Genomic DNA, 13,984 nt, shown 5'->3' on the forward strand with positions numbered 1-13,984 from the left:
AACCCAGCAGCCTGAGTTCTGAGTCCCTAGGGTTGAAATGCACAGTGACCAATCATCCCGGTTTTCCTGGGACTGAGGGATTTCCTGGAGTGTGAGATTTTCAGTGCTGAACCTGGGAAAGTCCTTGGCCAGCAGGAATGAGTCTGTCACTCTAAAGGTTCCAGAGAGGCAGCCTTAGGAAGGGGATGAAGGAAATGAGAAGGGGCCCTAAACCAGAACCAGGGTGGGTGTGTGCCGTCTACATGTATACAAAGGGCAACACAGGTGCAAAGAATACTTTTCGTATGATGGCTGACAAAGTCTTAGCCCTAGGCCAGTGGTCCTTATTTCAGTCCATGATGCCATTTTTCTTCTGGTTGCTCAGGTTCGTGAGGTTGTCACTGATTGATGAAATTTTCAGTCACCGGATAATCACACAGATTCCTCTTTTGTTATAGCCTCCCCCACCTGCCAAGTCTGGCCCTGGATTCTCTCAGCTCTGACCTTCTGCAGCGCCCAGAGATACAATCCTTTCTCAGGTCCCTGCTGTCCCCAGTCCACCTTACACTTGCAGCCAGACTAGCCTGCTCTAAAGCTGCTGGCATGGCTCTGCCCTCTAAAACCTCCAAGGACCACAGTCAATGTACAGTACAATGCCTAAATTCCTACCTTTGGCCCTTTCTCCCCTTTCTTTATAAACCATTTTCTTCTCTCAAGCCCAGTTAGAGTTACAGGGACAGAACCGTAGTGGCCAAAAGAATGAGCCCCTGAGGCAAGCAAGCAAGCAGGTTAGTGCCAGCCCCACCATTTACAAGCTTCACGACATGACCAAGTCTTCTTGAGTTTCTGATTCAGTCTCTTTACACTTAGAAAGCCTCATGATCTCCTGGGATAACTGTGAAGGTTAATCCATGCAAAACACTTGAATTGTGCTCAATAAGTGGTAGCTACTAACTGCCAGGTTCCCTTCTGCCTTCCAGCCTTGTTTACTCTCCCTGAAAAATCCTCTCCTAGGACCTCCACCTGGAACTGAGGCCCTAGCTGACTCCCTTTGAATCCTGGAAGTGCTACTCTCAGAGCATTCTTGAGAATGAGATTGTGGCATCTGGGCAGAAGCATGGAAAGGTCTGAGGGAGCAAGGAAGGACGGACACGGAGAGGGAGGAATCAGGAAAGAGCCTAAGCATGGTCTTCTGAAGATCAGCAGGGATGGCCCTGCACAGTGGTAGGCCTCTTCCCTCCCCACCAGACTGCCAAACGGTAAATAATTACCTGTGGAATAAATTAATCTCGGAAATGTCCACCAGTGGTGGCAGGCCCCATGCCACTACAAAACTGCCTCTGCTGCACTAAGCTTCACCTCAGCTGGCTGGGCTGGGCCTCCCCATCCTGTCAGGGCCACCATCCTGGTGGGGACATTTCCTGCCCAAGTGCAGGGCAGAGGTCCTGGAAGTAGGGTTGTGCCCTTTCTCCCTGCCGGTTTCACTCAGCCTGTGTCTCAGTATAGGGTTCTTTCAGAGGAGGCAGGAGGAGGGTAGAGACCTCACTAACAAGCAACCTCATCAGGGCGGGAAGGGTGGGGAAAGGGTAGAATTAGGCACATCATTGTCACTCTGGGGCTACCGAGCGGTTAGGAGCCAGGTCCCCAAGGTGAGGGGGGATCAAAGGCCTGGTGGAGTCCTGCCGCCTACAGCAGTGAGTAGGGGTGGATCACCCACAGCTAGTAGAGTCCCATCTCTTACTCCTCAGCTCAAAGTTTGCAGAGCACTGTCCAGGCCGACAAGCACCGGCTTTGAAGGCTGGCGTAGATCCAAATCCCTACCTAGTGGTTCTTCCTTTGTGAAATGGGCTTAATCACATCACCTACCTTATAGAGTTGCTATGCGGGTTAAAGGAGACCTTGCGTTAAAGCGCTCGGCCAAACGCGGAATCTGCAAGATGTTCAGCAGATTTTGCTCTTCCTGCTGCGGGCGCCGGGCACCGGGGATTGAGGCCTCAGACGACTGAGTCTCAATTTTATTCTCAACAATTGGTTAAAGTGAGCGTCTGGACTGTGAGCCAGAGGAGGCCGGACGCTCCAACCCTCCCTCCACCCGGAACCCGGACAGGGCGCGGGGCGGGAGGTGAGGAGGCGGGGCCCCAGCGTCCGCGGCCGGCGGCGGCTCTGCCTTCAGGCGTCCGCCTCAATCTCCTCTTCTGCCAGGTGGGGCCCGGAGTCCGGCCGGCCGGGGGCTGGGGCGCCCCGGGGCAGCGCGAGGCGGCCCTGGACGTCGGGGGACAGCGCGCTCAGCGAGGCCACGTCTGCGCGCATCTCCTCCACGTCGCGCTTGAGCTTGGCGCGCCGGTTCTGGAACCACGTGACAACCTGTGCGTTGGCCAAACCGAGCCTCGCCGCCAGCCCGTCGCGCTCGGAAGGCGCCAGGTACTTCTGGAAGAGGAAGCGTCGCTCCAGCTCCAGCACCTGCTGCGCCGTGAACGCCGTGCGTGACTTTCGTCGTCTGCGGCCGGCCCGGCCAGGGCCCAGCGCACCCGGGGCGGAGCGGCCTGCGGGGATAGGGCGGGAGTCAGGCTTCGGCCGGGAGGACAACCGAGGGGGGTGCTCGAGCCCGGGCCGGGGGAGAAGGTGGACACGACCCAGAGCCCTGGTCCCTTACCCAACCGGGGTTCAGGCGGAGGTGGGAGCGGGGGACATGAAGTGGAACGGGCCACTTGGGTATGGAAGGCAGCAGGCTTGAGGGCATCCTGCGGGGGCCGGGGAATGGGAGCAGAGCGAGACAGGCCGGAGAAGAGCTGGCGCAGGGTCAGGCCATCTGGCGCGGGGCCTTTGAGGCCTTCCGGAGCCCCAGCGAAGCGGGCCTGTAGGCTGGGGCCGGCACCCTAGGCGGGCCCGACCGTGGTCAAAAGAGGGGCATGATGCGTGTAATAGGACCCGGACCACACCGTTCTCAAGACTCATGGGTCGTGATGGGCACTCTCGGTTTACACTTCTTTAATGACCCGGCACCTCCTCCTCGAGCCCCAATGAGGTATAGGGGATCAAAGGGTAAGGAGGGGCGAAGCCTGAAGTCCCCCGACCCTTGCCGCCCAGGGACCTTGTGCCCCTGTGCCCTCTCCAGAAGAGAGCGGCGTGGAGCGGCGCGAGGTCCCGCGGAGAGGCCCGGGCCTCGCCTCCCAGACCTTTCTGCACCGCTCACTCGTTTACAGCCTCCGGCTCAGGCCTTTTGTCCCCTTCTCACAGGTCTCCCTCGGCCGTGATTGCCCCGCCTACAGCGAACGGACGCCCGGGGCCCTCAGCTTTCGACAGACCGGCCCTGCCCCTCGGCGCTGGCGGCCTCCAGGAGCGGCCGCGAACCTGGGAACTAATGGAGGGGAGGGGAGGAGCGGGAGACGCAAGTCCCAGCACGTGGTCGAGGGCAGGGGGCAGATTAGGGTGGCAGCCGGGGTGAACGAAGGTTCGAGACCGGGACCTGGAGGAGAGAGATGGGGAGAAGGCCACGTCAAAGTGCGCGCCCCTGCCGGCGCTCTACCTTCAGAGGACTCCGGTGCGTGCCCGTCCAGTCCGCGGAACGCTTTACTAGTCAGCTCCTCCAGCGCACACAGAGGCGACGGGGGACCAGGCTTCGACTCTGGAAGCTGAGACGCAGAAGGCCCTCGGGCGACCATGCGCGGGCCCAGGATGTCTGCGATGCTGAAGAGTGTCCGGGGTGGCCGGGGCTCGGGTCCCGAGCTCATGGCCGGACGGGCTGTGGCGGTCCCGCCGCCGGCTGCGCTCGGCTCCGCAGCTGCCTGGGCCCCGGCGCGCGGCTCCCGATCTGGGCCCCCCGCCTCGGACCCGCCCCCCGCGCTGGGCCCGAGCCCCGGGTGCCCCTCCTCCTGAGCCCCCAACCCCCAGCTCGGGGCCGGTGGGGCCGGGAGATGTCAGGGCAGGGTGGGGAGGCTCGGAGAGTCCCGAAACAACCTGCTGTAGCGGGCTGCCGACCTGCTCCGGTGCACATCCTGGCTGGACTCTTCCTGGACGGCCCCCGAGGTTCTGTGTGCCACCGACTCCCCGTCAAGCCGCTGCTCTGGCTCATAACTAGCCGGCAATAAAATTGCTTCCCCTGGCCCCAGCGGATGGGGATTTGCAAAATCCCAAGGAGGGAGAATCGGAGCTGACTGTTCTAGGATCTCCGATCCCTCCTAGGAAGGACCTCAGTCTCCCGACCTAGCCCCCGCGTCCCCCCCCACCCCTGCGGAACGCTCTTAAAGAGGTCCCGGCGGCTGGAAGTTATTAGTGCGGCGCGAGGGGGCTGGGGGAACTCGAGACTTGGAAGGACCTGGCCTGGCAGAGCGTCTGCAACCCCGGGGTAATGAGGTTGCGATGTGGAAGCAAAGGCAGGTGAGTGGACTCCTCCTGCTCTCTGGACCCAGACAGGTCCACAAGGCTCAGAGGCCCTGAGAAAGTCAAAACACATGAAGAAACGGAGGACACCTGGACCTCAGGAGAGAGGACACAGCAAATTAGCGCTCCTGCCTGGGCTGCGTCTTTGCCAGGGAAGACCGGCCTCCACAGTCACAGTCCATCTTTGCCTCCTTGTTAAGCTCCTGTCGTTCAAATAAGGGTTCTCCAGCCTGAGAAGCCCAGAAACCACCATGTAGGAGCAGCAAGGGGAAGGGCCACTGGTCCTCCCCAGAGAAAAGTGACTTGAAGCGCAGACTTCGTGGACCCAGGCAGATCATGAGACAGAAACCCCTGCCAACTCAGCGACAAACTGTAGGGTCTGGGATATTCATTCCTATTTTATCTGTGTCCTTTCGCTTTTCTTCTACACCTACTCTAGTCCTGAGTGCTCACACCTGGGTGAGCACCCTGCAACACTACTTTGTAGGAAGAAGGCAGCTCTGGGAGTGCTGCTTCATCAGTGGAGGCCCAACAAGGCAAGAGTTCTGTTCACACAAACACCCCAATAGCTAGGGGATTCACAGCCTCGAGGCAGTGAAGTCCCACCACTCTTGAGCTCACCATTCCTAAGGAACTCACCTCCACAGGATTCTTCTATTTTTTTTTTTTTCCAATAGTGCCAAGAAGCCATCCCTCCTAGACTGTGTTATGTCACTCACCTCGGTAGATCTCTGCACCTCCCACCATTCATGTAGTGAGCCTCTGTGCCTGTTCTCTGGGGCAAGTGGAGCCTGCAATAGAGGCACCCTAGAGTCCGGGAGACGGAAGGCACCGGGGCCAAAGACTCCTTAACAAGGAGAAGAAGGCACTTTGATAGTGAGGGTGAGGGAACCTCATGTGGCCTGAGCACTGGCCTGGCCCACCAAACAAAGATGAAGAAACACAAGGACTCCTTGTTGGTCAGCCCTCTACCCTCCCCCTGACACACCCAGACACTCGCAGAGTACCCTCCTGGCAGCCTGAACAGCACACTCTAGCCCAGTAGGCCACCGCTGGGGCAGAGAGCAGAGCCACACCACAGCAGAAAGCTGAGCTGCCTCAGGATCTTGTAAATTGGTTATTAATGGCGGGAGGTGGAGGGGGGCCAAGAGTGATCCTCTCTGCTGGAGGCCTCAGTCCTCTGAACCATCCTGGTGATTTCACTTAATCTCCATTTAAAGAGGGTCCCAGAAGGCTGCAGGAACTGCGGAACTCAGGTCCCAGGCTTGTCAGACACCTCAGACCTTTACTCAGGCGACCTTCACTCATGCATCTTCTAAATAGCTTTTAGGTCATCTCTTCCTCTGCTTTCGATTCCTAGTGTGTTTGTGGGGAGCGCCCTCTCTCCTGAGGGGTCTTTGCCTTCCTGCCCTTCTCGCTCTCCCGCCTATCTTCTCCCCCCAGTAACCAGGCTCAGGTAATGGGGTTGGACAAAAGGGTTGGGTGACCCCCATTTGGGGGACAAAAGGGAAGGAGAGACTAGTAAAGGGAGGAGGCCACAGCAGAGCCCACTAAGATCAGCCCAGTGGCCAGGGAGCCAGGGACGTGTCCAGACAATGGTGGGGCCACAGGAGGGGACTTCTCCCAGCAAAGTCTCTGGAACCTGAGCTGGGAAGAAACCAGATCCACCGATGGGGGTAGGAGGAAGGTGAATGATTAATGAGGGAGATTAAGAGATGAAATCTGGGATCTGGGCTTGGGGGGGCGGCGGGGGTGAGGGAGTGGTTTGCAGTGCTCAGCTGCCTTGTAGGCTCTCCCACCCATACCTCCCACCCCAGGGTCCAACCCTTCTTGTCCTGGGCATTTCACAGAGTGATTCCTAGATACAGAGTGAGTGAGAATCACAGAGTGATTCCTAGATACTCACCTCTCCACCCCCTCCCCGCGGGTGAGCGTTTTTCTCTCTCAGCATTCTCCAGCAACCCATCCTCATCTCCCACCTCCTCGATTCCCCTCACAATCCTTTCAGACATCCAGGGTCTTCTGCTCCTCCCTGTTGTGGAGCTCCCCACATTCCAACTTTCACTCCCCCAGGAAGCCGCCTCCATTCCAATTTAAGGATGCCTTCTCACACTTCTGCTCCTCACCCTTTCAGATTTCCCCTTTCTTGTGGCCCCCACCTTCTCTGTCATTCCCTGATACCGCACTTTTCCACCACCTTGACTGCCTCAGCTTTCCATCTGGTGGGTTCCTTGACCCAGGCCCACCAGACTGCTGGCATGGAGATATGCTCAATAAACCACCTTTAGTTTCGAGTTTCCCTCCCTGTGCATTCCTTTGAATTCTGTGAGTGTGGAGGGGCAACCGGGGATCCTCCAAAGAACCCCCTCAGGTGGAGAGTCACAGAGAGGTGCTCAGCCAGCCCTCCCCACCATCAGGGAGGTCCGTTAGCCAGGGGGAGGGGAGTGGAGTTAGGGAGGAAACTCCAGGCAGCAGGGTGCGGGGCGGGGCGGCCGCCCGTCTCGGCCACTTCTGAGGTTGTTTTCTCTTTCATAAAACTTTGTTGTGGAGTGAACCGACTCAGACACTTAACATTTTAGTTTCCTTTCTTCTAGGGCCGCCCTGTGAGCCCCTGCCGGCTCAACAAAGAACTCTGTGCGCCTGCTGCAGTTGTGTGTGTGCCATGCTGGGGGAGCAGCAGGATACTCAGACCCCCATCCTTGTCACAAACACACACACACACACACACACACCAAGACCCACTACTGCCCCACTGCCAGTGAAGTCCCTTTTCCTTCCTTTTGCCCACCCCCGACGTTGGCAGAGACTGGCAAGGCTGAGAGAAACTGGTCTCCCCTGTGCCAAAGGCGAGTGCAAATCTTATCAGTGCTACCTCCCCCCAGGTGAGGGTGGAGTGCGGAAAAGGGCTAGATGAGAAAGGACAGCAGGGGCAAGGGCCTCACCCAGTGGGTGAGGACTGATGCCTCTACCCGGAAGTGCTGTGAAGTCAAGGGCGCCCCAGGGCACCCCGGGGAAGGCCAGCCCAGCTGCACCCTGGGACTGCCCCATGGCTGCCTCTTTGAATGCGACCTGCGACCTGCGCATTCTGAGTCACACAGCTCAAAGAGAACCCTGGGCTTGATTCTCCCCCGTGGTGCAGATAGCAGATCGTAACCTGAGTGACGGTGGGGGACAGGGTCGGTGCAGTGCAGGCCAGGCAGAGTGGCAATGAACCCATAAACAGAGGAAGAGCAGCGCTCAGCTCAGCGCAGCTGGCTTGCATCAGCCACCTCAGGAAACAGAGATGGAGACGCACCATAGCTGCCTCTGCCCCCACTGCTGACAGACAAAAAAAAGATTCTGCTGAGCTGGGAGTGAAGGGAGGCCACCGCTACACCCCAGATCCAAGCCTGAGCACCTTCTGCTGGTCCTTGGCCTCAAGCCATGCACCGTTAAAAGCCTCATCCTGAGGCCTGGTCCCCAGGTCAGCCTTATCTTCTGACTTGGCCCTCTTGATGCCAAGCTGCTCCCAAGCCGCAATCAGACTACTCCCTAACTCCTGCAGCTCCTTGGGGACCCTAAAGGCCCTCAGGAGCATTTCTACTCTCCTTCCCCCTCAGCCCACACATCATTCCTTAAAAATGCCCTTTCAGGCACTAACCCCTTCAGAACAGCCTCACATGGCAAGCCTGAGTGGGTGGTGGAGTCCCAGAAGAGATGGGGTGGGGGGCGGGGGGGTAGCCCTAAGATAGATAAAGTTAATCCCAAACATCAAGATATATACTGGTGTAGAGGCAGGCACAAAGAGGTGGGAAAAGCTTGGGTTCTGGCTTCCTGGAGAGAGGGTTTCCTGGAGGAAATGACACTTGGGCCTTGAGAGAACAGCCGAATACGGGGTGGGGGAGAGGCCCACTTCATTCTGAGGCCCACACATGGGACACTGGGAATCCTGGATTCGGCCAGGCTGACTGTTCTGTAGTGTCCCCACCCTGGTCCTCACTGCCTGTCCATCACACCTGAGGGTTGCTCCCTGCTCTCTGCAGTCTCCCCACATTGTGCTTTTCTCATTGTCTCCAAGCTTCATCTGTGTGGAAGGAAGGCCAGGTCCAGGGCACACTGGTTACCATGATCAGGCCCCTCAAACCACCCCCCCCCCCCCCACACACACCCCTGGCCCCGTCTCAGGCTCTCTTAGGCAGCTCACACCATCTTCACAGTCCTCCTCCCCTAGGTCTTCTGCCATCACATCTCTATCCCTGGAAGCTCCATGCTTTCAGCCCTCACCAGGCACAATGACCCCTTGGAATTCATGGAGTCAGACTTATAGTATAAGACGTAGGCTTTAAACCTGAGTTCTAGTAGGGACGCCTGGGTGGCTCAGCAGTTGAATGTCTGCCTTTGGCCCAGGGCGTGATCCTGGAGTCGCGGGATCGAGTCCCACGTCGGGCTGCCTGCATGGAGCCTGCTTCTCCCTCTGCCTCTGTCTCTGCCTCTCTCTCTCTCTGTGTCTCTCTCTCGTGAATAAAATAGATCTTATGTAAATAAATCAATCACAAACTTGAATTTTGGCAACATTTATGCTGCCTTCTCCATCCCTCTTGTCCCAGATTCAGCCACAGCCCCTTAATTTCCTTCAGGAACTCCCTGCTTCCTCCTCCATCTGTCACTGTCCCAGTTGGGCAAGCTTCTGACTATCCTACTGAGAAGCCATACAATAGGGAGACTGGCGAGTTTATTTCCAGAGCCCAAGGCTCATGGCTGGGCTCCTACAGACACGGAATGTTTGCTGAATTAATAATCAAGGGAATTAACAGTCCTGCTGCTTCCCTCTTGCTACTTGAAGCTACTTTTACTCTCCTGGACACTAGTTCCCTCTTCTCACCCTGGCTTCACCTTTTCCAGGGACCTGAAAGCCTACTGAATCCAGTGTCTCCAACTCAACACCCTTGTGCTCCCTGTGTCCCACCCCTCAATTGTTTTTGTGTTTTAGATTCCTCCCATAGTGCAATTCTTTGAATTTTTCTTTAAAATATCACTTTCCTTCAGTCCCGCAGTGGCCACTATCCAACCCTAGGCCTACCCTCACCACTCCTAAATTAGGACACCTCCACTCAAGCCTGTAGTCCTATGCTACAACACTCAAGTACAGTGAGAGCTCCCCTGCAAAAAGCCTTCCCTTCACCAAAAAAAAAAAAAAAAAAAAAGAGTTGGTATGGGTAACCTGGTTCCACTTAGCTCACCTTCTGAGTTTTACATGTGTAGGGTCCTCTACCCCTCTCCTTTGGCAATTCACTGAGGGACCACGGACATAGAGAGGCCCTCCTTCATGATGAAACTCAGAGGATTTCTGAGGGAAGCAGAACACAGAACAAAGCATGAGTATGTGGAAGGCAGGCAGGCAGGAAGAAAACAGATGCTTTTTTAGAGTTTTTATTTCAAAAAATAAAGCCGCAGTTAATTTCACATAAATATCTGGGGAGGGAAGGGGACAGGGATGTGGTGGGGGCTTGGCCCCTACCTCCTCTTCTCTTTCACACTGTATTGTAAAAGCAAAGGGGATGGCTAAGGAGAGAACAAGCAGAAGAAGCAGTCAGTGGAAGTGTTCTTACCTCAGGTGCCCCCTCAGCCCATCACTGCCCTGGGGACCACCGTGGCCCTGGCTTACCTTGCCGAACCAGCGGGAGAGCCATATCTGCTTCATGGTCATGTGATCTGGGAGAACTTCATTGTCAAAAAGGAGCTGTACCTAGGAGGGAGATGAAGGCACGGCTTTAGGAACTCCTCTTTCATGCGGGTCAAGAGCTACCTTGATCTGCTACAAACTCTGTCCCTCCCTTTGAGCCCCCCTGGTCCCCCAAAAACCTCCCGTGGGAATACTCACATGCTGGGGATTTAGCATTAAGCGGTGACATAGGACCCTCCGGAGATGACGAACTTCGGCTCTAACAGAACATCGGACGTATTTGTTCTGGGGACAGGGAGGGAAGGGAAGTGGACAAGGGTGTGTGATGGAAGGGCCACAGGGAGGTGAGTCTCCTTAGAGAGGCCCTCCCCTCAGCTCCTCTCACCTGCAGGATGCTTTTATTCTTGTCTTTGCCAGAACTGGGGGAAACAGACATAGGTTAGCGAGTCTGATCTTCTCCCATCCCCCACCCAGAGCTAAGGTATACTCTCTTCAAGGGAACAGATGCTCCCTCACTGCTCACTCTCTCACCAAGCCCCACCCTGGCTCTGAGTCACTGACACTGTCACTTCAGACAGCTCATGACCTGCCTCTTACCTCAGCCGCTCCAGGCACAGGCTCAGCTGCTCATCATAGCGGTAGTAGTGGGCTTTAGAGTGGTCGAAGCTGCTGAAAGGGAGGCCGAGGTTGCTCAGGGCTGGCTCTAAGAAAGAGTAGTGAGGAAAAGTGGCACAGATCCCATATTCCTTTCTCCCCAGAGAGCAAAAGTGGGCAAAAGGAATGCTCGAGGGGCTTTACCTTACCCTCCTGCTGCCAAGGGACATACCTTCCCCACTGGGTTGGGTGACCCGGTCCAAGCCTCGGGACTGGTAGAATTCTCGAATCCGTTTCTCTTCACCTAGAAGGGAACGGAGTGGGAAATGAAGTATTAGCCCTCCCTCATACTTGGCCCTGGTGACTGTCAACCTCTTTACCTACGCGATTCCCACCAAAGCCCTTGTCACCTCAGGTTGCCACCCAGCATCAGTCCTCTAGAGGCCCCTCAGAGTTGGGTTGGTCACTCACTGTCTTGTAAGCCAGGCACTAGCTTGTACACGATATCCTGCATGACCCGGTCTAGTTTGAGGTTGAGCAGTGGCTGTGTCTCGTGGATCTTGATGTTGCACATGGGGCAGTACTTACTGGTTTGGAGGTACTTCACAATACAACTCTTGCAGACTGCAGGGAAAAAAAAAAAAAAAAGCAGACTCTCAGGCCCTCTGGGAATCAGGTTCATGGGCTGAGTGGGGTGCCTGGATGGTTGGAGCAGGCAGCCAACAGTCTGGCAACCAGGTTGGTGAGGACTAGGGCCTGGAAGAACCAGCCAGGGTCCAGGGCACTCACAAGTATGAAGACACTCTGTGATGGTGGTAGCATCCACGAAGTAGCCAGCGCACAGGCAGCAGACGATGTGCTCATTCAGGTCTTTGATCTTTACTCGGACCTCCTCCTGCGGACCCACTCTCCGTCACCGATTACCCCCTCCAATCCCAAATCATACGCCTTCCCAGCTGGGGAGATGCCTTTCATCACACCCCACGGCCAAGCCTCGCACCCAGCGCGATCCACAGGGGATCTGCTCCCGGGAGCTGGAACTTCCCCTCCGCCCAGCAGGGGGCTCCGCACACAGCTGGGGCTCCCTTCTCATGGACTACCCAGACCTTCCTTTCCCAGGGGAGACTACACGACGTGGGCGGCACAATGCGCAAGCGTCCTAGCTCGGAGTTTGGCAACCCGACCGCAATCGCGCAGGCGCACTGGGCACCCTGTCTCTGCGCAGGCGCACTGGGCGGCGGGCCAGCCACCGCCCGTCCTCTCTCCGGCCCCAGTTCGCACCGCTAGCCGACCACAGCAGTAACCCTGCCGCCCCTGCACCTCGTTCCGTAGTGGGTCCATCTTGTACACTGACTGGAGCTGGTTCCGAAGCCTCATCGCGATCGCAATCTGGCCCCCCTGAGGAGACGCCATCTTAAAGGCTGATCCCGGCCTGCCACTTCCGGTGCCGCCTGCGGGGCGGGACTTGTCGCCCAGTAACGAGGGCTTAGGTCTTTTCGGATTCGCTGACCCTTTGTCAGGCCCCGCCCACGTCCCTTTCTCCCCGTGTGCTCACCTGAGTCCCACTGGCCCCTCCCCCTCCTCAATCCGTAATTAGGGAGGGGGGGTTGCGGAGAGAGTGTCCTATCTCCTTGACGTCTAGTAGTAATCATCACAATAGACCCTATCCTACCGCAGGACTAACTTTTGGCGCCTGCGAAAGACGGCCCCCTTCTACCCCGAAGGGCCCAGCGGTCTCCGCCCGCTGCGACTCTGGGTCGTCGATCTCCTGTGACCACGACCCCGCTGAAGAAGCCCCTCCCGGGTCCTTTCCTCGCAATGTCGCCCTCGTCGGCTGACGCGTTCGCGATACGGAGCTTCATCCAGATGGCAGGCCGCCTCCCGGCTCCGCGGCGGGAGTTTCTCGGGGCTTTGCGGAGTCTCGGAGAGGGTGGCGGGGAGGGAGGGACCCCCAGGGACTTGGTAGTGATCTTATTCGGCCCCCCCTCCCATCCTCCCCTGCCGCCGGGGCTTGGGGGGGGGGGCAGACCCTAGTTAATGATGATGATTCAATCATCGGCGCCTGCGGAGGCCTGGGACAGACTAATGCAGAGCAGATGCCGAAGGAGGAGGGGAGGAGGACTGAGACACTACCGCACAGAGCCACGCCGAAGCAGCCAGTGCCTGCAGTAGCATAGGCCCTCCCCGTACGGGAGAAGGTCTCAGGAGCTCTAGACCTTGTGCACCGCTATCCCTAGGTACTTCCAGTGCGATTAAAAACCAAGGATAAATTTACTGTCAAGTATTAACATCAAGTACAGTTGGAGACTCGAAGGACAGATCCCAACGGAGACCACCAAAGGCTTTCTGGACGAAGTGGGACTTTGTGTGGGCACAATTTAGAGAATGGAAGGTGGGATGGGTGGATAAGAAGAGTGGTGGACATAGAAACGAAAGGCAGGGATCCCTGGGTGGCGCAGTGGTTTGGCGCCTGCCTTTGGCCCCGGGCGCGATTCTGGAGACCCGGGATCGAATCCCACGTCGGGGTCCCTGCGTGGAGCCTGCTTCTCCCTCTGCCTGTGTCTCTGCCTCTGTGTGTGTGTGTGTGTGTGTGTGTGTGTGTGTGTGTGTGACTATCATGAATAAATAAATAAAATCTTAAAGAAAAAAGAAAGGCGGAGTGGAGGGGAATGACCGGACAGAGGAACAGGAAAAGGGCCAAGGTGTGGATTTGAGAGTAGTGATAAAAGCAGGGCCTAATGGAGCTGGGACTCTAGCCTGAGGGCAATCGGGAGCTACCTGACTTCTTTGAAGGGAGAAAGTTACCCTATGAAAGAAATATTTTTTGCTCATTTATCTTTGAGTTGTCGAGGGGATAAGCAGCAGCAAGAAGTTATGAGGTTAGTGATTTTTTTAATCAACCCCTTCTCACTACAGCCACTGCTTACCATCCTGGTCCAAGATACCATCATCTGTCCTCTGGATGATTGATTGCAGTGGCTTCTTGTCTGCTTTCCTTGCTTCCACGTTTCCATATGAATAAAAAAAGGATATAAGGAAAGTTTTTTGAGTTGATGGATGTGTTTATTATCTTGATTGTGATGGCTTCATGCGTGTACACATACACTTTTATATACTCCAATTACGTACAGTTTATTGTATGTTTTACCCTAAGAAGCATAAAATTTTAAGATCAGGCATCTTTTCCTTAACCTTCCAGTAGCTTCCCTTTTCAGAATAAAAGCCCAAATCCTTACAATATTTCAAGGTTTTGTGTGGTTCTCCAAATCACTTAGTCTTTCCAGCCATGCTGGACCCCATACCATTGGTTACGGTAGAACACCAAGATGTACTTGCATTATCACCAACTTGAAATGCTCAGATATCCAA

At 56.2% G+C, this 13,984-nt stretch overlaps 2 protein-coding genes and 1 long non-coding RNA gene across 12 annotated transcripts; 1 reads left to right on the plus strand and 2 right to left on the minus strand.

Annotated features, from left to right (window-relative positions):
* Positions 1-1,980: 1,980 nt before the first annotated feature.
* On the minus strand, positions 1,981-3,720 carry LBX2 (ladybird homeobox 2). Of its 2 annotated transcripts, none has more exons than XM_077843036.1 (2): positions 3,506-3,720; positions 1,981-2,522 (listed from the first exon to the last, which is right to left on the minus strand). In XM_077843036.1, the coding sequence occupies exons 1-2, from the start codon at positions 3,708-3,710 to the stop codon at positions 2,149-2,151; spliced, it is 579 nt and encodes a 192-aa protein (XP_077699162.1). In that variant the 5' UTR covers positions 3,711-3,720; the 3' UTR covers positions 1,981-2,148. The 2 variants fall into 2 exon arrangements, 1 of the variants encoding a protein (XP_077699162.1); XR_013349099.1 differs by lacking the exon at positions 3,506-3,720 and adding an exon at positions 2,633-3,210 and having other exon boundaries at positions 2,382-2,522.
* Positions 3,339-12,655, minus strand: PCGF1 (polycomb group ring finger 1). 9 transcript variants are annotated; one of them, XR_013349096.1, is made up of 12 exons: positions 11,936-12,628; positions 11,405-11,510; positions 11,087-11,239; positions 10,848-10,919; positions 10,619-10,724; positions 10,407-10,440; positions 10,220-10,306; positions 10,004-10,084; positions 9,857-9,900; positions 9,579-9,685; positions 5,079-5,150; positions 3,944-4,008 (listed from the first exon to the last, which is right to left on the minus strand). XR_013349096.1 is itself a non-coding variant. In XM_077843025.1 (11 exons), exons 1-10 carry the CDS (start codon positions 12,026-12,028, stop codon positions 9,628-9,630), a joined length of 834 nt encoding a protein of 277 aa, XP_077699151.1. In that variant the 5' UTR covers positions 12,029-12,628; the 3' UTR covers positions 3,339-3,445; positions 9,579-9,627. The 9 variants fall into 9 exon arrangements, 6 of the variants coding, with proteins under 6 accessions (XP_077699151.1, XP_077699149.1, XP_077699146.1 ...); XR_013349098.1 differs by lacking the exon at positions 3,944-4,008 and adding an exon at positions 4,369-4,412; XR_013349097.1 differs by lacking the exon at positions 3,944-4,008 and adding an exon at positions 4,525-4,589.
* On the plus strand, positions 10,672-13,655 carry LOC144280703 (uncharacterized). Its single transcript, XR_013349101.1, has 2 exons — positions 10,672-12,852; positions 13,532-13,655. It is a non-coding gene; the product is annotated as an uncharacterized LOC144280703 (long non-coding RNA).
* Positions 13,656-13,984: the final 329 nt, after the last annotated feature.

This window comes from Canis aureus, chromosome 12 (genome assembly GCF_053574225.1).
Source record: "Canis aureus isolate CA01 chromosome 12, VMU_Caureus_v.1.0, whole genome shotgun sequence".
Classification (NCBI taxonomy): domain Eukaryota; kingdom Metazoa; phylum Chordata; class Mammalia; order Carnivora; family Canidae; genus Canis; species Canis aureus.